Source organism: Oncorhynchus kisutch, linkage group LG1 (genome assembly GCF_002021735.2).
Source record: "Oncorhynchus kisutch isolate 150728-3 linkage group LG1, Okis_V2, whole genome shotgun sequence".
NCBI lineage: Eukaryota > Metazoa > Chordata > Actinopteri > Salmoniformes > Salmonidae > Oncorhynchus > Oncorhynchus kisutch.
Window position 1 is genome coordinate 52,798,181 of NC_034174.2, and position 24,909 is coordinate 52,823,089.

The following is a 24,909-nucleotide window of genomic DNA, read 5'->3' on the forward strand; positions in this document are numbered from 1 at the left end:
ATTTCGAATCTTCGAGTCTCATAGCAAAGGGTCTGAATACTTATGTAAATAATGTATTTCTGTATTTTGTTTATTTATAACTTTGCAAAAAAATCTAAAAACCTGTTTTTGCTTTGTCTTTATGTATTGTGTGTAGATTAAGGAGGATACAAATTAATTTAATCCAATTTAAATTAAGGCTGTAACGAAACAAAATGTGGAAAGAGTCAATGGGTCTGAATACTTTCCAAATGCACTGTATATCCTAAAATGCATTCCCCACAATGTTCTTTGAAACACACTCAAGGGACACATTAGCTGACCGACCAATAGAAAGGCCTTTCTTGGTTAGGGTTGAATAATTTAAGTCATTGGGTTCAAATACTATTTGAAATAATTTCAAATACTTATCTGTGCTTGATTGAGCTTGTCTGTTGCAATAGAACAAATAGAAAAGTCTCAAAAGTGCAAAGCCCGCCTACCTGGCACGCTAAGGGCTCAGACACAACAATAGTTTTTCCCAGCGGAGAGTATTTAGCACTTCTGAACAGAGTGTGTGCAAGTGCTCAATGTATTTGAAAGATTTGAAATATTATTTGAACCCAGGCCTGCCTGTCATTAAAATGCATAAAACCAAACACAAACAAATATTTGACCTTTGACCCTTTGTACCTGTTCAGTGATCCAGCCCATGTGTTTGACCTCCAGGTCCGCCTGCATGGCCCTCAACTCATCCCTGATGCGGGGAACCAGGCCCAAGACCCCTACCTGGATGGCGTTGTACCAGGACTGGGCCATGACGGGGTCCTTGGCCCTCAGGAACACTGAGCTCTTTCTGCTGGACGAGATCACCTCAAAGTACCTGTGTGAAGGGGAGGGGACAGAGGGAGAAAGAGAGGGGGAAGAAAGAGAGGGGGACAGAAAGAGAGAGAGAAATGGGGGAGGAGAGAGAGGGGAGAGTGAGAGACGGGGCAAAATAAAAGAGGTGAAAAGAGAAAGGGGGGAGACGAACACAAGAAAACAGTATTCGCTGTGGTCAGGTCCCTTGTGAATGCACTAAAATCCACATTTTGATGACCCTTGAAGTTGAGGAGGGTCAAAGGAAAATATTCTCATCCACTTTACCTCTGGACAAAGTAGTCATGGTAACTTGACATGAGGTGATTCTAACCTAAACACAATTTGTCATTCAAGGTCTTCCATACATGGAAATATAAACACTCGTCCCCTGGTCTGCTCCACAATGTGTTAACATTGACCGAAACGTTGGTTTTGAGCCCCGATAAAGCTCATTCTGGAGAATACCAGTGTCCAAAACCAGTGTGTGAATTTTTCATACCAAAGGTGAGATATAAAGAGAGATGAAGTAGGACACACACACACACTAGTGCTCCACTACATACCTTGAACTAAGCTTAGTGAAACAAAGTTTCAATCATTTTCATCACGTCATAGGCTACCAAAAGTCAAACCAAAGGGGACAGCAGACGGAGCTCAGAACTTGCTTTGAAAAAGGAGATAAAACAGAGCAGCGCTACTTTGCTTCAGGTGAATATTAAGAAGTAGGGTGCTCGTTACCTTCAACGGACCTTCATTTCTATTCCAAAAGGAGTGCATTGTGGGTCTTTTGACTTGATGAACATCTTACTGAATTCAAGATACAAGCCATTGTACCCAGTTTGTCTCTCTAACTCTCTCTCATCGTGGAACTCAGTTCCCCATTAGCCTGTGCCAAGTCCCCAACAATCGAATGTTCCGGTTTTCAGGGACTGGTTTTCACCCGCAGTACCTGTTCTCTGTGTCCGGGGGGCACTGTTTCCTAGTCACCTGGCACATTTTCAGCGATATGGTCCTGGCCTCCTTCAGCTCGGCAGGGGCGTGTGCGCCTTTCTGTGATGTGGCAGGGGGGGAGTCCCAGGGTAAGGGTGCGCCGGGGGAGGTGTTCTTAAAAAAGGCCGACATCTCCTTGATGTATTTCACTGAGAGGAAAAAAGAGAATTTGTATTAAGGAAGGTGTCATATAAGATGAATTGCATGCCGTAAGAAAAATTATTTGGGTTTTGGAGTTTCTCAGACACAGATTAAGCCTAGTCTTGGACTGAAAAAGCCTACTAAATGGAGGATTTTAATTTATATTGATTTTTAGTCCAAGACTAAGCTTAAACTCAGTTAAAGAACAATTGAGGATCGGTTTCCCAGACACAGGTTGAGCCTACTCCTAGACTAAAAATATCCAATTAGAATGCCTTTTAGTTCAGAACTACGCCTTATCAGTGTCCGGGAAACCGCCCCTCAGTGTTTAGCTGATGGAGTGTGCAAGAGAAGGTTAATTAGCCAAATGAAGTTGGAGATTGAACTATAGCCTTGGCTCCTATCAATGTTGCGAATTTCATGAGCGAGTATTCTCTTTCACTGCTGTGACCAAATCCTGAGCCTCTGCTCGCCTTGCCTGGCGTGCAAGCACCCGCTCTCTGTCTTACACATGCTTCTTACACATGGCCTATGCCCACACAGACGCACCACAGCCAGCCTGCTCGTTCACTCACCAGACACACACACACACACACTCACACGGCAACCGCACATACGCACAAACACACATGCATGCATTCAAGCCCACGCACTCATATGCACGTGCACACACGTGCATGCTCAAACACACAAACACAGCCTCCTCCTCCAGAGTGGTGGCGGTTCTGCTGCCCACTAGGCTGTGGTATGGGGAGCCAGTGCAGGCTGGGGTATAAATAGACCAGAGGACGGGAGAGAGGGACCAGAAGGGTACGACTCAGGTTTCACTTGGGAGGTGTGAAGTGGTCCTCTCTCAGGGGACAAACAGGGGCTTCCTCTGACCCCAAAAGTCGGTCAGTCAGTTAGCCTCTCCGAGACCTACCAACGAGTCAGCAGTATGCTCCAGTGTTTTCCATAAGCGTCGTCCGTCGGCTAAATAGCCGATAACAGAGTATGTAAGCCGGCTACTTTTTCCACTTCATAAATTAAGTAGGTTTCTTTTCATTTAAAAGTTTCAATTTGCTTGTCAGAAAAGACAGTTTAGCCTTCTCCAGCTAGAATGAACAATATGCATCTTCTAGTGATATATTGATAGGACAGGCGCCTGTCAGTCACAAAGTGAGCAATGAAAGGGAAAGATTGCTGGTTTGTCAGTCTGCTCCATGTCCCGCCTCTCGGGACATGTGTTATTTTTGTGAGCTGTGGTTGGCTGCAGTCTAATTTCTTTTCACGGAGGAGGGAGAGCATGATGCTTATTCATCGTCTCCTGTGAGTGAATTTACATGTCCCATGTAATGTACTGTAAGTAATAAAGATGAGTTGAAATCCACTTAATTTCTGTTTTATGGCACATTAATTTATTTTACTTAAAAAATAAAAAATAAAGTAAGTTAAGAACTTAAGAACAACTTCTTATTTACAATGACTGCTTAGGAACAACTGCCTTGTTCAGGGGCAGAATGACAGATTTTTGATTTGATCAAGCAACCTTTCGGTTACTGGCCCAATGCTCTAACCACTAGGCTACCTGCCATCTTCTTTCAAGTGTTTCATAGGCCTATACAGTCATGGAGGTGGGGCGAATAGGCTATTTACTGTGCTTTAATTGACAACCGAACAGCAAGTGTTGACTAATTTATAAAAGGTGTCAAACTGACTGAATAAAGTAAAAGGTGTCAAACTGACTGAATAAAGTAAAAGGTGTCAAACTGACTGAATAAAGTAAAAGGTGTCAAACTGACTGAATAAAGTAAAAGGTGTCAAACTGACTGAATAAAGTAAAAGGTGTCAAAGTGACTGAATAAAGTAAAAGGTGTCAAAGTGACTGAATAAAGTAAAAGGTGTCAAAGTGACTGAATAAAGTAAAAGGTGTCAAAGTGACTGAATAAAGTAAAAGGTGTCAAACTGACTGAATAAAGTAAAAGGTGTCAAACTGACTGAATAAAGTAAAAGGTGTCAAACTGACTGAATAAAGTAAAAGGTGTCAAACTGACTGAATAAAGTAAAAGGTGTCAAACTGACTGAATAAAGTAAAAGGTGTCAAACTGACTGAATAAAGTAAAAGGTGTCAAACTGACTGAATAAAGTAAAAGGTGTCAAACTGACTGAATAAAGTAAAAGGTGTCAAACTGACTGAATAAAGTAAAAGGTGTCAAACTGACTGAATAAAGTAAAAGGTGTCAAACTGATTGAATAAAGTAAAAGGTGTCAAACTGACTGAATAAAGTAAAAGGTGTCAAACTGACTGAATAAAGTAAACGGTGTCAAACTGACTGAATAAAGTAAACCTGCTTTATCCCTTTGCTATTTCCAGGCTGTGTCACAACCGGCCGTGATCGGGAGTCCCATAGGGCGGTGCACAATTGGCCCAGCGTCGTCCGGGTTAGGGTTTGGCCCGGGGTAGGTCATCATTGTAAATAAGAATTTGTTCTTAACTGACTTGCCTAGTTAAATAAAGGTTAAATACAAAAGTACTTAAAAATATATAGAAATCATACAACGTAGTTATATGTCCATGGTATCGCATCGGGACAAGTAAACCAAAGATCTTATTTGTAATTTCCTAGGGATTAGGGAAAAAGGAAACCGCACATTGCTCTTGATTGTATCACTGATCTTTTATAAGCTTACGTATCGGCCTCACGGCCTTCCTCAGAGCTTTGTATTTTCATAGGATTCAAAGCCCATGTTGAGACTTGCCAGTGATCACAGAAGACACTCGTCAGTGTAGTCTAGTGATGGGTTCATTTGGCTCCCTAATTTGCATACTGGTAGGGTACTACTGATTTTTGCCGATTACCTGCAGATAAATTATGAAAACACTCAATGAAGATATTGAATCCTCAATGCAGGAACAATAGGTAGTGGAGAGAGAGAGAGAGCCTTATTCTGGTCCAAAATATGATAAAATAAAGCAGATTGAAGGTTATAAAAGCTAATGTCATAATACTAATATGGTATTATAAAATGCATTGTTATAGGAAGAATCCGCCAGCCCCAAACTCCCTGGCTGGCTACTTTTTAAAATTTGGCTGCATACTCCATGTACTTACAGGAAACACTGATTCACTCAATACTGTATATCTTGCCTACTCTCTCTCTCTCTCTCTCCTAGTCCCCACCCCTCTCTCTCACTCTCTCTGTGGCATAACAGGTGCTGGTCTAACACCCCTCACACTTGTACCAGACTACCAACATGGTTACCTGGGCAACAATTTCACACCAAAAACTCTGACCAACACACACAAACACACAAACACCTGACAGCCCACCAGTGTTTCAAGCCTCGATGACTCCTGGATACTTTGCTTCTACCATGCTTCTAATTGCCCTTCTAGAGTTTAGCCTAGCTTCCCATTTGTAAAGTAGCTTAGCCGTGTGTAGAGTTCTGACAGGGAGAAGCTACAACCACCTAAAAGGAAGCGATTCCCCAAACCTTCCATAACAAAGCCATCACCTACAGAGAGATGAACCTGGAGAAGAGTCCCCTAAGCAAGCTGGTCCTGGGACTCTGTTCACAAACACAAACACACCCTACAGAGCCCCAGGACAACAGCACAATTAGACCCAACCAAATCATGAGAAAACAAAAAGATAATTACTTGACACATTGGAAAGAATTAACAAAAAAACAGAGCAAACTAGAATGCTATTTGGCCCTACACAGAGAGTACACAGCGGCAGAATACCTGACCACAGTGACTGACCCAAAATTAAGGAAAGCTTTGACTATGTACAGACTCAGTGAGCATAGCCTTGCTATTGAGAAAGGCCGCCGTAGGCAGACATGGCTCTCAAGAGAAGACAGGCTATGTGCTCACTGCCCACAAAATGAGGTGGAAACTGAGCTGCACTTCCTAACCTCCTGCCCAATGTATGACCATATTAGAGAGACATATTTCCCTCAGATTACACAGATCCACAAAGAATTCGAAAACAAATCCAATTTTGATAAACTCCCATATCTACTGGGTGAAATTCCACAGTGTGCCATCACAGCAGCAAGATTTGTGACCTGTTGCCACGAGAAAAGGGCAACCAGTGAAGAACACCATTGTAAATACAACCCATATTTATGCTTATTTATTTTATCTTGTGTCCTTTAACCATTTGCACATTGTTAAAACACTGTATATATATATGACATTTGTAATGTCATATTAATAATATATATTAATAATGTCTTCTGTATGTGTAATGTTTACTGTTAATTGTTGTTGTTTTTCACTTTATATATTCACTTTGTATGTTGTCTACCTCACTTGCTGTGGCAATGTTAACACGTTTCCCATGCCAATAAAGCCCTTGAATTGAATTGAAGCTATATTCCCTACAGTGAGCCTTCGATCCCATAGAAAACACAGTTGACAGTGCATGTCAGAGCAAAAACCAAGCCATGAGGTTGAAGGAATTGTCCGTAGAGCTTCAGGACAGGATCGTATCGAGGCACAAATCTGGGGAAAAATGTCTGCAGCATTTAAGGTCCCTAAGAAGACAGTGGCCTCCAACATTTTTAAATGGAAGAAGTTTGGAACCACCAACACTCCACCAATCAGACCTTTATGGTAGTGGCCAGATGGAAGCCTCTCCTCCGTAAAAGGCACATGACAGCCCGCTTGGAGTTTGACAAAAGGCACCTTAAAGGACTCTAACAATGAGAAACAAGATTCTCTGGTCTGTTGAAACCAAGATTGAACTCTTTGGCCTGAATGCCAAGCGTCATGTCTGGAGGAAACCTGGCACCATCCCTACGGTGAAGCATTATGGTGACAGCATCATGCTGTGGGGATGTTTTTCAGCGGCAAGGACTGGGAAACTAGTAAGGATAGAGGGAAAGATGAATGGAGCAAAGTACAGAGAGATCCTTGATGAAAATCTGCTCCAGAGTGCTCAAGACCTCAGACTGACGGGAAGGTTCACCTTCCAACAGGACAACGACCCTAAGCACACAGCCAAGACAATGCAGGAGTGGCTTCGGGACAAGTCTCTGAATGTCCTTGAGTGGCCCAGCCAGAGCCTGGACTTCAATCCGATCGAAACATGTATGGAGAGACCTGAAAATAGCTGTGCAGTGAAGCTCCCCTTCCAACCTGACAGAGCCTGAGAGTTCTGCAGAGAAGAATGGGAGAAATTGCCCAAATACAGGTGTGCCAAGCTTGTGGCGTTGTACCCAAGAAGACTTGAGGCTGTAATCGCTGCCAAAGGTGCTTCAACAAAGGACTGAGTAAAGTGTCTGAATACTTATGTAAATGTGATATTTCTGTTTATTATTTCGAATACCTTTGCAAAAATGTCTGAAATCCTCTTTTCACTTTGTCATTATTGGGTATTGTGTGTAGATTGATTAGGGAAAAACATTTTTAAATTCATTTTAGAATAAGGCTGTAACTAGTGATGCATCGATATTACATTTTTGGCCGATACCGATATCCAATATTTTCCTGAAAACAATACAGATAAAGAATGTGTTGCCTTTTAAGCATTCTAGTACAGTCAAATAGTTAACACACACACACACACACACACACACACACACACACCCTGGTTTGAATCCAGACTGTATCACATCCGGACATGATTGGGAGTCCCATATGGCACAATTGGCCCAGCGTCGTTCGGCATTGGCCAGGGTAGTCCGTCATTGTAAATCACACACACACACACACACACACACACACACACACACAGACTGACCACACTGACCACATTGACCAAAAAGTTATTTTGTTGGCATTTACATTACCAGTCCCCATTACCAGTAAAACATAATCAAAACTTATTTCTTTCACTTACTTGCTGTGCTGTTTCATTGTTCATTTGTTCAGTCATTTCATTCTCAACCAGAATTTCTCATACTATGGAACGCCGTTTGGGTCTTTGCGTGTCAAATAACACTATCAGGACCTGAATATGACTGCACGTCACATAATAATTTAACACGTTCATAAATGTACATTGTTATTACACAGATTACACTATCACTCCTATTTCATATGTCACAACGATTCATTGATACGTATGCTATGAAGCTGGTAAAGTTGTCTCGTGCACCTACAATGCTGGTCATAAAGCTAGCTAGCTCATGGATGCAAACAATGCTCTTCCCCAAAAACATAGCAAAACGACATAATCTGTTTCAGTAGCTATAGTTGGCTAGCTAACTACAGTGCCTTGCGAAAGTATTCGGCCCCCTTGAACTTTGAGACCTTTTGCCACATTTCAGGCTTCAAACATAAAGATATAAAACTGTATTTTTTTGTGAAGAATCAACAACAAGTGGGACACAATCATGAAGTGGAACGACATTTATTGGATATTTCAAACTTTTTTAACAAATCAAAAACTGAAAAATTGGGCGTGCAAAATTATTCAGCCCCTTTACTTTCAGTGCAGCAAACTCTCTCCAGAAGTTCAGTCAGGATCTCTGAAGGATCCAATGTTGACCTAAATGACTAATGATGATAAATACAATCCACCTGTGTGTAATCAAGTCTCCGTATAAATGCACCTGCACTGTGATAGTCTCAGAGGTCCGTTAAAAGCGCAGAGAGCATCATGAAGAACAAGGAACACACCAGGCAGGTCTGAGATACTGTTGTGAAGAAGTTTAAAGCCGGATTTGGATACAAAAAGATTTCCCAAGCTTTAAACATCCCAAGGAGCACTGTGCAAGCGATAATATTGAAATGGAAGGAGTATCAGACCACTGCAAATCTACCAAGACCTGGCCGTCCCTCTAAACTTTCAGCTCATACAAGGAGAAGACTGATAAGAGATGCAGCCAAGAGGCCCATGATCACTCTGGATGAACTGCAGAGATCTACAGCTGAGGTGGGAGACTCTGTCCATAGGACAACAATCAGTCGTATATTGCACAAATCTGGCCTTTATGGAAGAGTGGCAAGAAGAAAGCCAGATATCCATAAAAAGTGTCGTTTAAAGTTTGCCACAAGCCACCTGGGAGACAAACCAAACATGTGGAAGAAGGTGCTCTGGTCAGATGAAACCAAAATTGAACTTTTTGGCAACAATGCAAAACGTTATGTTTGGCGTAAAAGCAACACAGCTCAACACCCTTTTCTTCAGCAGGGACAGGGAAGATGGTTAAAATTGATGGGAGGATGGATGGAGCCAAATACAGGACCATTCTGGAAGAAAACCTGATGGAGTCTGCAAAAGACCTGAGACTGGGAAGGAGATTTGTCTTCCAACAAGACAATGATCCAAAACATAAAGCAAAATCTACAATGGAATGGTTCAAAAATAAACATATCCAGGTGTTAGAATGGCCAAGTCAAAGTCCAGACCTGAATCCAATCGAGAATCTGTGGAAAGAACTGAAAACTGCTGTTCACAAATGCTCTCCATTTCAACCTCACTGAGCTCGAGCTGTTTTGCTAGGAGGAATGGGAAAAAATGTCAGTCTCTCGATGTGCAAAACTGATAGAGACATACCCCAAGCGACTTACAGCTGTAATCGCAGCAAAAGGTGGCGCTACAAAGTATTAACTTAAGGGGGCTGAATAATTTTGCACGCCCAATTTTTCAGTTTTTGATTTGTTAAAAAAGTTTGAAATATCCAATAAATGTCGTTCCACTACATGATTGTGTCCCAATTGTTGTTGATTCTTCACAAAAAAATACAGTTTTATATCTTTATGTTTGAAGCCTGAAATGTGGCAAAAGGTCGCAAAGTTCAAGGGGGCCGAAAACTTTCGCAAGGCACTGTATATAGCTAGGTGTCATCATCTAAAATAAACCTAATTCATAAGACAGTTCTTATTTGATTAATGGTGGTCGGACCTATCTTTGTGAAGCTAGCCACAATGAGGATTAGCCACAATAGTGGACTTTGCCTTCAAAATAAAATAATGTAATTGACAATGATGCAAATTAACACAAGTAGTAGAATTATGCCATAATTGAATGCTAAACGAGGTTGGAATGTTATAAAATCCACAAAAGACAATAATTTGTTAATTTTACAAAAACCTGTTGAAATCACTATGGATGCATTATAATTTAGAATTGCATTGGGGGCATACTTATTTTACTGTACAGCCTTACCTATGAATTGTGGATCAATGACATGGGGTATCAGTCTACTCAGTGACACCCAGAGAACATTAGCGTCGTAGCTCTTATTATCTGCCCGAGGGAGTTATCCAACTGGCCCCTCCGTCGCGACATTACCTGAACGCCCATCTGCGGCCCGCTAATCGTTAGCTGTCTTATCGGCTGCTATCTGAATAGGTCTATCGGGCAATTTTTCTTGGGCCACTATAACTATGTCTATTTTGCCAATTGGATTGATCCCCTCTACCACACGGAACCCCACTAATCTACCGACGGAAATGCACGAGGTGGCTAAAAACAGACCTCCATCCTATTCTAGCTTGCTACCGATGACCCGGCTAGCTGTCTGAATCGCCGTGACCCCAACCAACCTCACTACTCACTGGACACTTATGATCACTCGACTAAGCATGCCTCTCCTTAACAAAAGGCTAAGCTGTGTCTCAATATGTTTCATTTGTGATTTTCATGAATAGGAAGATTTTCTAGGGATATTTATGTCCGCTGCGTTATGCTAATTAGTTTGAGGCGATGATTACACACCCGGATCCGGGTTTGAGAGTCGCAACAAGTTAATGTCAATGCCTCGTCCATTGCTGTTCTGGTTAGTGTTTATTGGCTTATTTCACTGTAGAGCCTCTAGCCCTGCTCACTATACCTTATCCAACCTTTCAGTTCCACCAGCCACACATGTGATCGCATCACCTGGTTTCAATGATGTTTCTATAGACAATATCTCTCTCATCATCACTCAATACCTAGGTTTACCTCCACTGTATTCACATCCTACCATACCTTTGTCTGTACATTATACCTTGAAGCTATTTTATCGCCCCAGAAACCTCCTTTTACTCTCTGTTCCAGATGTTCTAGACGACCAATTCTCATAGCTTTCAGCCGTACCCTTATCCTACTCCTCCTCTGTTCCTCTGGCGATGTAGAGGTGAATCCAGGCCCTGCAGTGCCTAGCTCCACTCCTATTCCCCAGGCACTCTTTTGATGACTTCTGTAACCGTAATTGCCTTGGTTTCATGCATGTTAACATTAGAAGCCTCCTCCCTAAGTTTGTTTTATTCACTGCTTTAGCACACTCTGCCAACCCGGATGTTCTAGCTGTGTCTGAATCCTGGCTTAGGAAGACCACTGAAAATTCAGAAATTTTCATCCCTAACTACAACATTTTCAGACAAGATAGAATGGCCAAAGGGGGTGGTGTTGCAATCTACTGGAAAGATAGCCTGCAGAGTTTTGTCCTTCTACTTTTAAAAATCCACCTCTCTAAAAACAAGTCTCTCACCGTTGCCGCCTGCTATAGACCACCCTCTGCCCCCAGCTGTGCTCTGGACACCATATGTGAACTGATTGCCCCCCATCTATCAGAGCTCGTGCTGCTAGGCGACCTAAACTGGAACATGCTTAACACCCCAGCCATCCTACAATCTAAGCTTGATGCCCTCAATCTCACACAAATTATCAATGAACCTACCAGGTACCCCCCCAAATGCATAAACACGGGCACCCTCATAGATATCATCCTAACCAACTTGCCCTCTAAATACACCTCTGCTGTTTTCAACCAAGATCTCAGCGATCACTGCCTCAGTGCCTGCATCCGTAATGGGTCAGCGGTCAAATGACCTTCACTCATCACTGTCAAACGCTCCCTGAAACACTTCAGCGAGCAGGCCTTTCTAATCGACCTGGCCGGGGTATCCTGGAAGGATTTTGATCTCATCCCGTCAGTAGAGGATGCCTGTTTTTTTTTTTAAATGCCTTCCTCGCCATCTTAAATAAGAATGCCCCATTCAAGAAATGTAGAACCAGGAACAGATATAGCCCTTGGTTCTCTCCAGACCTGACTGCCCTTAACCAACACAAAAACATCCTATGGCGTGATATGCAACTTTTCAGGGAAGCTAGAAACCAATATACACAGGCATTTAGAAAAGCCAAGGTTAACTTTTTCAAGCGGAACATTGCTTCCTGCAACACACACTCAAAAAAGTTCTGGGAGACTGTAAAGTCCATGGAGAATAAGAACACCTCCTCCCAGCTGCCCACTGCACTGAAGACAGGAAACACTGTCACCACCGATAAATCCACTATAATTGAGAATTTTAATAAGCATTTTTCTACGGCTGGCCATGCTTTCCACCTGGCTACCCCTACCCCGGTCAACAGCACTGCACCCCCCACAGCAACTCGCCCAAGCCTTCTCCTTCTCCCAAATCCAGTCAGCTGATGTTCTGAAAGAGCTGCAACTTCTGGACCCCTACAAATCAGCCGGGCTAGAAAATCCGGACCCTTTCTTTCTAAAACTATCTGCCAAAATTGTTGCCACCCCTATTACTAGCCTGTTCAACCTCTCTTTCGTGTCGTCTGAGATTCCCAAAGATTGGAAAGCAGTTGCATCGCCCTCTTCAAAGGGGGGGACACTCTTGACCCAAACTGCTACAGACCTATATCTATCCTACCCTGCCTTTCTAAGGTCTTCGAAAGCCAAGTCAACAAACAGATTACCGACCATTTCGAATCCCACCATACCTTCTCCACTATGCAATCTGTTTTCAGAGCTGGTCATGGGTGCACCTCAGCCACGCTCAAGGTCCTAAACGATATCTTAACTGCCATCAATAAGAAACAATACTGTGCAGCCCTATTCACTGACCTGGCCGAGGCTTTCGACTCTGTCAATCACCACATCCTCATCGGCAGACTCGACAGTCTTGGTTTCTCAAATGATTGCCTCGCCTGGTTCACCAACTACTTCTCTGATAGAGTTCAGTGTGTCAAATCGGAGGGTATGTTGTCAGGGTCTCTGGCAGTCTCTATGGGGGTGCCACAGGGTTAAATTTTTGGACCGACTCTCTTCTCTGTATACATCAATGATGTCGCTCTTGCTGCTGATGATTCTCTGATCCACCTCTACGCAGACGACACCATTCTGTATACTTCTGGCCCTTCTTTGGACACTGTGTTAACAACCCTCCAGACAAGCTTCAATGCCATACAACTCCCCTTCTGTGGCCTCCAATTGCTCTTAAATACAAGTAAAACTAAATGCATGCTCTTCAACCGATTGCTGCCTGCACATGTCCGCCTGTCCAACATCACTACTCTGGACGGCTCTGACTTAGAACATGTGGACAACTACAAATACCTTGGTGTCTGGTTAGACTGTAAACTCTCCTTCCAGACTCACATCAAACATCTCCAATCCAAAGTTAAATCTAGAATTGGATTACTATTTCGCCACAAAAGCATCATTCACTCATGCTACCAAACATACCCTTGTAAAACTGACCATCCTACCAATCTTCGACTTCAATAGCCTCCAATACCCTACTCAATAAATTGGATGCAGTCTATCAAGTGCCATCCGTTTTGTCACCAAAGCCCCATATACTACCCACCACTGCGACCTGTACGCTCTCGTTGGCTGGCCCTGCTAGGTAAAGTCCCCCCTTATCTCAGCTCGCTGTTCACCATAGCAGCACCCACCTGTAGCATGCGCTCCAGCAGGTATATCTCTCTGGTCACCCCCAAAACCAATTCTTCCTTTGGCCGCCTCTCCTTCCAGTTCTCTGCTGCCAATGACTGGAATGAACTACAAAAATCTCTGAAACTGGAAACACTTATCTCCCTCACTAGCTTTAAGCACCCGCTGTCAGAGCAGCTCACAGATTACAGCACCTGTACATAGCCCATCTATAATTTAGCCCAAACAACTACCTCTTCCCTACTGTATTTATTTATTTTGCTCCTTTGCACCCCATTATTTATCTCTACTTTGCACATTCTTCCACTGCAAATCAACCATTCCAGTGTTTTACTTGCTATATTGTATTTACTTCGCCACCATGGCCTTTTTTTGCCTTTACCTCCCTTATCTCACCTCACTTGCTCACATTGTATATAGACTTATTTTTCTACTGTATTATTGACTGTATGTTTGTTTTACTCCATGTGTAACTGTGTTGTTGTTGTATGTGTCGAAATGCTTTGCATTATCTTGGCCAGGTTGCAATTGTAAATGAGAACTTGTTCTCAACTTGCCTACCTGGTTAAATGAAGGTTAAATAAATAAATAAATAAAATTGATTGTCAAATGTCGTTGTTTTGCCCGTGTGCTGACATTGTGCCTGTCTTGTTTCATGTCTGTTCCTTCTTAAATGTTGACTCCCCGTACCTGCTTCTCATCTCTGGCATCGGTCCTTACACTGCCTGGATGTTTTGGAGTCTGATAACTCCGAGGAGGACGTTGGGAAAAAAATATCTTGTGTATTGTGTAGACTGACACCCCATTTCATTGATCCCCAATCCTTAGGTAAAGCTGTACAGTACAATTTGAATGTAAATACGCACAATAGGTTGACTGGGGAGGGGATTTCACATAGTCACAGTCCCGCGATAAGAGCTACAACGCTAATATTTGCGCAAACTCTTCACAGTTGTGTTCTGTGGGTGTCGCCGAGTAGACTGATACCCCATTTCATTGCTTCACATTTCAACCTTGTTTAACATTATCTAGTCTAAATATGGCATGATTCCACCAATTGTAACATTCTGCATCACTTTCAAAGAGGCAAACCGCAAATTCTACTATTGTGATTACTCCTTATTGTGGCTAGCTTCACAACACATAACCCGGTCCGGTCGAGCCTCACTAGCCAGATGAAGCTAGCTGGCTGCTTATAACGTTAGCGTTGGGCAACAGGGTTAAGAAACGGGCTAGCTATGTATTTTCATGAACTGAAGTTCAATTTCAATACATGAACAACAAGTGGCAACCTAGCTAATACTTCCTCACAAGGATTCCTAAATCATTGCTAAGAATAAGGACCAGTTTCTACTGGTCATTGTTTTCAGGCTGGTTGTATTGGTGCTAGCTAGGTACCAAACTAAAGCTAGCTACCCCAGAAGTTGCAGTCAAACAAGTAATGCTCTATTACCAATGCGGTATTGTAAACACATTGTTCGTGGCCGGTGTTTGCTTGTTTGCAGACTTATTGGTACAGCTTTGACAGTGCTACTGATAGTAGTCGTGGCACTTGGCTTGCACATGCAAATTCAGAACACACAACATTCTATAATTTAACTGTGTTATTTGACGTTTGACAGTTATTTGTTAACAGTTTATCTTTTTTGACACGCAAAGACCCAAACGGCGTCTTGTGTAACTCCGGTAGGGCAACATGTGTCGACCAGTTGGCGAAAGCCAACATCACCCATGACAGAGAACGGTTGATTGTCAAGTGCAATGAATTCCATTATTTGGGTGTTAATGGATTTCGCCTTTGAGTTGTCTCGCTGAAATGTTCTTATTCTTTCAAATGACTGCTCGATCCACACAGCAGACATTGTGGGCTAGGTTAGGAATGCTGCGTTGCACGTGTAGCGCAACATTTTACGTGGCGTCATTACGTCATGTACCTACGTTATATAGGTATGCACAACGGCTTTGACATCGGTTTTGCACATCGGCATTAAACTAGAGAGCATTGGGCCAATACCGATGTTTGCTGTAACGTAACAAAATGTGGAAAAGGTTTGGTGCAGGGTAGAATACCGGGTGGGAGCCGGCTAGTAACTAAGTTCAGGTTAGAGTACTAGACGGAGGCTGGCTAATGGTGAGAGTACTGGGTGGGAGCCGGCTAGTAACTAAGTTCAGGGCAGGGTACTGGGCGGAGGCTGGCTAGTGGTGACTATTTAATAGTCTGATGACCTGGAGATATATTTTTTTCTGTCTATTTTTTCAGTCTCTAAGTTGTGCCAAGAGCACACTTCTTTTTGGACAAGCTATGATTTCAAAACTGTTACGTTCACATGAATTCTGATTATTTCCAGGGATACACAACATCCTGAAATATATGTACATCTTTGTTAGAAATAATACTATATTTCCCTTGACAGAGAGATGCTGAATGTAAAAAATTGCTAAATTTACCTCACTCTCCCTGTTACAGAATCCCCCTGCCGAGGGCGCTGTGGGACTCATTTCCAGCGTGTGTTGGTGTTCATGTCTGGCTAGAGCCGCGCTGTCTGACTCTCACCCATCCTCACTCTTTCTCCTCCTCACGTGAGAGATCGATATCGCCTCCAGCTCATAGCTTCAGCCAATCGGACAGTAGCCATGTGTCTCACCCCTGTGCACGCTCTAGCCATGCAGTCTCTCCAGGTTCTGATTGGCTAGCCAGCCTGACCCACACTCTCCACAGGAGTAAATATTGCCGTATATGAACAGTGTACCTCCAGTCTATGAGTATGGGTGTACATACTGTACGTATGTGCATGGAATGCATGAACACAGAAACCATACCCGTGTACATACCAATGTACATACCCGTGTTCATCTTCATCTGTGTGTGATTAAAGTTCCTGTGTGTGTTCTCTTGGGCTGCTTTAATTCCCCTCTAACCGGGGGCGGTGTCAGTGAGTCACAAACCATTAAAATATGTAGATCCGGGTCACTCTCTTTCACTCCCCTGCATGAGACAGATGTCTTTTTATTTTCAGAAGTTTCTTCAGGTAGCTTATATACTGTATAGCCCTTGGTGTTGGTAGATGGTGCATTGTAGGTACTGAGTGAATGGGCTTGGATGATAAATTAAAAGTAGGTAGGTTTACATATGTTTGGATAAATTCCCATTATCCAAAGACTAGGAGTGGGCGAGATTCATTGGTATTTTCCAGATGAATAGTAATAGGTATTTTCTATTTCCCTACATCACTAATCGGAGCCAATGGAAAGGGAAGGGAGGAGGCCACCGCTGAATAGCTTGGCCCTGTAGAGAATAAGAGAATGCTGGGGTGGAAAATACGACTAAGCTCGATTCAACCAGAGGCAAATGATGTTTAACAGAATCCAAATGTTTCCATGAATACCAGTGGCGGCCACATTCAATGTAGGGCTAAATTTAGCTGAAACAGCACTGTTATTACTTTAGCTTATCTGGCAGGCCTCGAAAGTAGTTCTATGTGTGCGTGTGTGGAGTTTCTTTGCTCCAATTGCAGAATCTCCCGCTAAGCTTTTCTTTGGGAGTCTTTACATTGAACTCACAAATCCCGACTATACATTTCCTACCCAATTCAGTTAGACTCTATTCACTTAACTCGGGGCGTTTTCCTAAAGCATTCACTAAATCGCCAGACGGGCCAAAAAAGAGATCACAGCAGTGGCCACTTAAATTGTCAAAAAACTCAAAAAGATGGGGTAAATGGAAACATATTTAACAAATCCTCCTTTGGTGTTATTATCGGGGGGAGATGTGCTATGGTGGTAAACCATGTCACGCACACTTTTGGGTCCACATCACAATGCTTGTCCACTGGCGACCGGGGGGGTACACTGCCGTAGTCAGGCAGCATTGATGGACAGGGTTGGTCCCACTTTAAATGACATGCAGCTTGTAAAGGCTTCATAAAGCCTTCATAAACACTACATAAACGTGTCACTATAACCATATGTCATGCTCTATAAAAGGTTCATAAATGTGGCATATCTGTGTGACATGTAACCACCAATGTTAAATGTGACATAACCCACTACGTCAACTATGACATAAACCTATATTTTATAAAGGGCGGCATACTAATGCTTAGCTTCTTGGTGACAGGGGGCAGTATTTTCATGTCCGGATGAAATGCATGCCCAAATTCAACTGCCTGCTACTCATCCCCAGGAGGTAAGATATGCACATTATTAGTAGATATGGATAGAATACACTGACGTGTCTAAAACTGTTTGAATGATGTCTGTGAGTATAACATAACTTATTTAGCAGGCGAAACCCCAAGGACAATTCATTCCAATTTTATTTTTGAGGTCACTCTCTTTTCAATGGGTTTTCATTGGGAATCCAGATTTCTAAGGGACCTTCTTGCAGTTCCTATCGCTTCCACTGGATGTCAATAGTCTTTAGAAATTGGTTGAGGTTATTCCTTTGTGTAATGAAGAAGTACGGCCATCTTGAACAAGGGTCACTTGAAGTGTACTGTTAGATAGAGGCGCGCGACCAGAAAGCTAGCTACAGTTTTCCTCCTGTATTGAACACAGATCATCCAGTCTTCAATTTTATTGATTATTTATGTTAAAAAATACCTAAAGTTGTATTACAAAAGTAGTTTGAAATGTTTTGGCAAAGTTTACAGGTAACTTTTGAGATATTTTATAGTCACATTGCGCATATTGGACCTTGTGTTTTTCTGGATCAAACGCGCCAAGTAAATGGACATTTTGGATATATATCGATGGATTAATCGAACAAAAGGACCATTTGTGATGTTTATGGGACATATTGGAGTGCCCAAAAAAAAAGCTCGTCAAAGGCATGAATTATATTTTTATTTCTGTGTTTTGTGTCGCGCCTGCAGGGTTGAAATATGTTTTCTCTCTTTGTTTACGGAGGTGCTATCCTCAGATAATAGCATCGTTTGCTTTCGCCGAAAAGCCTTTTTGAAATCTGACATGTTGGCTGGATTCACAACAAGTGTAGCTTTAATTTGCATATGTGATTTAATGAAAGTTTGATTTTTATAGTAATTAATTTGAATTTGGCGCTCTGCATTTTCCTTGGATTTTGGCCAGGCGTCCCACATATCCCAGAGAGGTTAATATAAATCATAAAATCATATAAGCCTTATAAATCATATTAAATTGAGGCTTCACAAAGCATTTATAACCTTGACATGCATCTTGGGAGAGCATTGCAATGCCATGATAGTGGGTTCTATTCCCGGGACCACCCATATGTAAAAATGTATGCACGCATGACTAAGTCGCTTTGGAAAAAAGCGCCTACTAAATTGTATATATTATGTTACTCTAAAACACTTCTAGGATGGCCCAACCTCTTTCCGTGTTGGCTGCATAACCAATATTGAACCTGTCCTCAACTGTCCCCAAAATGCTGTGCTGCAGGATAACAAACACATTAAAAATGCAGTCATGCACAGCCAAAAGTCATGCCCAATTTCTTTGAATTTTTAAAAAATTCAGTTATTTTTTTCTTTTTTTCTCCAGGATTTGGATTTTCCCAGTTTTATCACACTACTTTATAGAAGAACAACAAAATTAGATTTTCTGAGTTCACAACAATGCTTTAGTCACATCAGTGGACGACATTGGAGGTCTAGGAAAAATCTAAGAAACTTTGATTATTGAGTGTAGTTGCCCATTAATTCAGTGCACTGTTGTTTGGTTAGCAGTGTTTCTGTAGCGCAGTATAGGCACGCGATGAGTTTGCAAATCAAATGCCCACTTGTGGTGCCACTGGACAGAGAAAAATGTGTAAGTTAACCTTTATCTTTTGTAATTTAAATTAGTTTGTAGAATTGAACTGTTGAGTTAGATTACATAGCTACCTCAATCATTATTTCAAATTGATTGATAGCTAGCTCATTAAAATTTAGCTAGCGAGCAGGAATAACCAGGTACGGCAATATTCACTCCCGTGGAGAGTGTGGGTCAGGCTGGCTAGCCAATCAGAACCTGGGAAGACTGCATGGCTAGAGCGTGCACAGGGGTGAAGCCCCGTGATATGGGGTGATGCGCAGGTGATGCGCGTGTCTCTGCCGATTTTCACAGGCCGGTGTGCTCGGTGTCAGCGTCCCGCATTTGCCGGGTGGAAGCTGGCTTCCAGCCAGAACGGGTGGGGCCAGCTCTGTCCTCGAGACCGCTAGTGCGCCTCCACGGCCCAGTGTGCCCGGTGCCTCGGCCAAGGAGGAGGCCGCCTGTCCGTCTCCCCAGCCTGCTGCCAGAGTCTCCCGCCTGTCCGGAGCTGCCAGAGTCTCCCGCCTGTCCGGAGCTGCCAGAGTCTCCCGCCTGTCCGGAGCTGCCAGAGTCTCCCGCCTGTCCGGAGCTGCCAGAGTCTCCCGCCTGTCCTCCACTCCTTCCAACAGCCGTTACAAAAAAGATTATGCCAAAGTAAAATGATGTAGAATCGCATGAAATGACTTTATAAAAGGACAAAATAAATGTTTGCCCATGTGTGCAACATCTGTAAGTGCCTCTACTGCTCTATGCCAATGTGATTATATGCATGCAATGCTTATAATAAAGGTGATTTTTTTAAATAGAGCTCCCCAGACCAGCGTCCTGCGATATAGAGTCCTAATGTATGTGTTATGAATGACCGAAGGTGTCTCACTTCAAACAAACTATTACAGGACACTACATAAAGTATTAATAAATAGGTTATTAACGTTCTACTGATTTATGAAGGTTCTATCATGATCCACAGGTTACTGTAGGGTGACAGAGGTATTTAGATGGGTTGATGGACCTGCAAAGCTTGTGTGTGTGTGTGTGTGTGTGTGTGTGTGTGTGTGTCAGAGCCATTTGGAGCAGTCCAACTTGAGACTACTGCATCAGGTATTCCTTGTGTGTTCCCATGCTGGAGACCAGGGCTTGATTACAACCTGTTACAATGGTGCAAACATTTTGTGGCTGATCTTTCAGCGGGGGGAGTGGGTGAATGTGTCAAAGACCTGACTGGGCCCGGCACTGCATGGTATGGCTCCTTATAATGTTGAGTCAAAGACCTGACTGGGCCCAGAACCCCACGGAATGGCTTGTTATATTGTTGTGTTTGTGTAGTGAGCAACATGTCATTTGGTTCCAGAATAAAGCCACTTTCAATTGCCTTATGTTGTGGGCTTTCATCAAGGTAATTGTTTATTGGTGTAACATCGTCCCCAGGCTATGGCGCACACAGCCTGTATAAGCCTGGTATGTCAACCTTTCAAAGTTGACCTTAGTGGGAGTGACCATTGAATTGTATGGGAGGGACCTTACTGAGTAAAGTATTTGTCATCTTTCCCCATAGTCGTCACTAGTTAACACAGCCACAAAGTCATAATTATGGCTAAACCCTGCACATTTCCACAATTTCTCTTCTTAAAATTAGATTTTAAACCTGACTCTAACTAATGAAGGCCAAGTTTGATGCGTCGGTCCACCAGAGCTACCACGCATTTGGGCGGAAGTGTCTGGGAACGAGTTACGGTGTAATGTGACTAACATGACTTCTCTTTGGAGCATGTGCCACAACATGGCACCCTTTATAAAGCACATGTTTATATCACACAGTTATGCCATGTTAATGAGCCCTTTAATAAAGCATGACATAGGGTTATAGATGCTTTGTAACACATTTATGTAGTGCCTTTATAAGCTGAACGTCATTTAAAGCGAGACCAGAAGGGTCCATTAGTTTCGGCGGTCTGACTTGGTAAACACAACTCTCCGTTACCAAGTCAAAGACAACAATGCTCTGTGGCTGAGCTCCCTGCTTCTTTGTTGCCGTGGGAGCCGCTGGAATTTCTGTTTCATTCGCTACACTGTGACTTTTGAAGCATGCTGTTCGCCCCGTAAGCTCTATTAGCCAGTGGAATGTCCCTTAACCTCCCACGCAAAATGTCCCTGGCCGACAAAAACAAGATAGTACAGTCCCTAATGCAGTCCCTGTGCAAATACGAACACCCCAGTGATACACCAGACACACAGTGCTCGGTTCCCTTTTCTACGTGATTGTGTGTGTGTGTAAACAATGTGTCATGGTTGCAGTCAAGACACAATGTTGCATTATTTTCACAGAGACTTCCATTGTTCCAGCTCATTTATTTGTTCTTCTCCTTACTAACATGTGCAATGAAGTCTAGTAAAGCCACATGTGATGTGGTGTGTGTGTGTGTGTATGCGTACAGTATGTGTGTGGTCTTTCCTGAACTTAATGGGGTAAGATTGATAAGAGCCAGGCCTGTAATGTGTGTCCAATTATGTGGACTGACTCACTTGGCTAGAGTGGGTAAGGTAGTTAGGTATTCCCTCCAATAGAAATGATTTTACTCCAAGTGCGATAGGCAAATCACCCACACAGTCCAAATCATTACAATCATCGACAACGGCCAAACTGATAAGTGGGTCACAGTCAGTATCCCAAATGGGGCTCTGGTCAAAACTAGTGCTCTATGTCAGGAATAGAGTGCCATTTGGGACGCAGACAGAGGGGTTACTTCCTAACTTATTCAGGTATACAGCATAACTTTAAAATGTGATTGCTTTGCATAAAATGTAAAGAGAGGTAATTATGTACAATTTCGCCAAAGTCGGGAAAGTTAACTGAATTCAGCACTTATTTTCCCACTTTTCAATATGCATCTACAGTTGTGATTCCGTCAGCCTTCAACTTTCCGGGGGCTTTTTTCTACCACAGGTAAAAATATAAATATTTGCATATTCCAAGTAGCCATTGGAAGGTGTAAGTGCCGGCAAAAAAATAGTCTAAATGTCAATTTTAGTCTATTTTGTATTCAGAACTCCTAGATAGAACTGCATTCTAGCTAGGCACTTGGCATGAGGTTTTTCAGTTTTAGAGAGAATGCCAAAGGTAATGTAAGTACAAACAGTCTATGTAAACCAAGCCCAATGCCAGAGGTGACTCTTGGTGCGCCCATAGCGGTTCTTGTGGCGACATGGCAACAGCATGTCTGTAGATTTAGGCTAAATAGTTATTGTATGGACCAGAGTTTTAGGGTGAAGTTGCCCCTAGACACTGATCTGGGCTCAGTTTTGCATTTCCCCCACTAATGGTTAAGTTTAGGAATGGGGAGGGGAAGTTGATCTTAGATCTTTACCTATGGGAGACTTCACACCATCTAAAAAGCGGCTCAAGGATAAACTGAAGAAATTCCAACAGGAATAAGGTCAATACAGAGCAACGTACAGAGGTAACTGCCAAAATAAAGAAAACACTTGAGTAAATAAATATAAAAATATGTTTTATTGTCACACACCAGATAGGTGCAATAAAATGTGTCGTTTTACAGGGTCAGCTATTGTAATATGGCGCCCCTGGAGCAAATTAGTTTTAAGTGCCTTGCTCAAGCGCCCATCGAAAGACTTTTCACCTTGCCGGCTCGGGTATTCGAACCAGCGACCTTTACGTTACTGGCCCAATGCTCTAACTGCCAAATGAGGGGTTTTCTTACTGCAAAATGAGGGGTTTTCCGTCTCTATCAACAAAACCCCAAATTATGGACCTTCAATCACTGGCATAAATTAGTGTCGCATCCCTCCAATAGTTCCAGGCACTAGTAGAACCTATGCCAAGGAACATTGAAGCTGTTCTGGCTCGTGGTGGCCCAGCTCCCTATTAAGACGCCTTGTGTTGGTGTTTCCTTTATTTTGGCAGCTACCTGTATATGCACTGAGTCTACAAAACATTATGAACATCTGCTCTTTCAATGACATAGACTGACCAGGTGAATCCAGGTGAAAGCTATGATCCTTCATTGATGTCACTTGTTAAATCCACTTCAAATCACTGTAGATGAAGGGGAGTAGACAGGTTAAAGAAAGCTGTTTAAGCCTTGAGACAGGCGCAAGAATTGCAACGCTGCTAGGTTCACGCTCAACAGTTTCTGTGCGTATCAAGAATGGTCCACCAGGACTCAATATTAGCAAGGTATTCTTAATGTTTTGTACGCTCAGTGTATATCATAATATTTGTCATTCCACTAATATAGTACTTTTTGGGTAGTGTAACTTTGTGACAAATAACTTTTTATAATTTATCTGTCATAAAGAGCACATGTTCAACTTCATAACAACGAAAATGGCCCATCTCAAGAGGTTAAATTAAGGAAAATTACTATAAACGTCACCATAAAAGTGACAAGGTTGACAGTATCAGGGTTGACGATTTCATCTTAAATCAGCCTTTACTGCTCTTGTGACAGGGGGAATGGAAGCTTTGAACATGTTAAAACATTTTAGCCTATCTATCTATGGGAAACAAGATTGATATGTTATGCTCGACATGCTCAGTTTTCCACCACAAAACACTAGAACACGGTAGAAAAAAAGTAGAACCAGGCCACCTGCTTTTACACTATGCTTTGACTATAAATGTTCAATGTTTTATTTTGAAAATAATAACTTAAAAATAACATTAGCCAACTTTTGGCTAGCTCCAATGGTACATCAACTGGCAAAAACTAGCCAAGTTTATTTACTTCTGTTGAAACGGCAAAACAAAGGCTACAAAACATTTCCATACACACAACAGCTGTTTGATACTGCTACTTGACAGATAGCTAGACGATAGAGCTGGCTGTGGTAGCTACAGAACTTCAGTTGAGAGGGGATGAAACATTAGCTAATGTTACATGTCAGTTACACTACTAGCTCAGCACTGGGAATAAATGTTTTTTTTAAAGTCAAACAGCAGTTACCTTGGCAGCCAAATAAAGTCAAATAAAGAGTAGCCAGTTTCTGCTCTGCTTGCTTTTACAACTTGGAGAAAAAGCTAAACACACACAGACAGCAGCTGCCTCTGTTCAACTCTCCTGTGCTGGTCCTATAAGGCAGCCTTTCTGAAGCTTTGCATTCACACAGCCTGTCTGAATGCTCTGTGGCGTCCGTCTGGTCCTAAATCCAGCTATCTGAAACAGCCAAACAGCTTAACCGACTACTCTGAGGCGGCCTCATGGTCCTAAAGCACACCGATGGCACTTTTTGTATCACAGCGCCACGATACAATTGGGGGGGACAAAAATGCAATTTCAGAATGTGGGGGTGTCATGTCCCCCAGTACCCAGTTAAAGTTGTGCCCCTGGATGTATGTGATCCAACTGTTAGTATTTTATAAAAAAAATTACACTCATAATATCTGAGGGACATAAAGGGACTCGATTGATGGAATGACACATTGATATGTCTATGGGTCAACATAATAAGACATACTAATAGACTTTTGACCGATTTGTTAGAAGGAGCTGTTGTGATGACATAAAGGCACAGGCATCAGTGATTAACTCATGGCACACATCTCTCCATACACA

General features: G+C 42.5%; 1 protein-coding gene across 3 annotated transcripts in view; it reads right to left on the reverse strand.

Moving 5' to 3' along the window:
• LOC109891358 (alpha-1-syntrophin-like) overlaps positions 1-24,909 on the reverse strand; it is a 77,958-nt gene that overhangs the window by 32,165 nt on the left and 20,884 nt on the right. For all 3 annotated transcript variants that reach the window (XM_020483837.2, XM_031826962.1, XM_031826952.1), the window contains exons 3-4: positions 1,769-1,958; positions 652-841 (exon numbers count right to left, since the gene is read on the reverse strand). In XM_020483837.2, the coding sequence (XP_020339426.1) occupies positions 652-841; positions 1,769-1,958 (380 nt within the window). The remainder of the gene's footprint in view (positions 1-651; positions 842-1,768; positions 1,959-24,909) is intronic.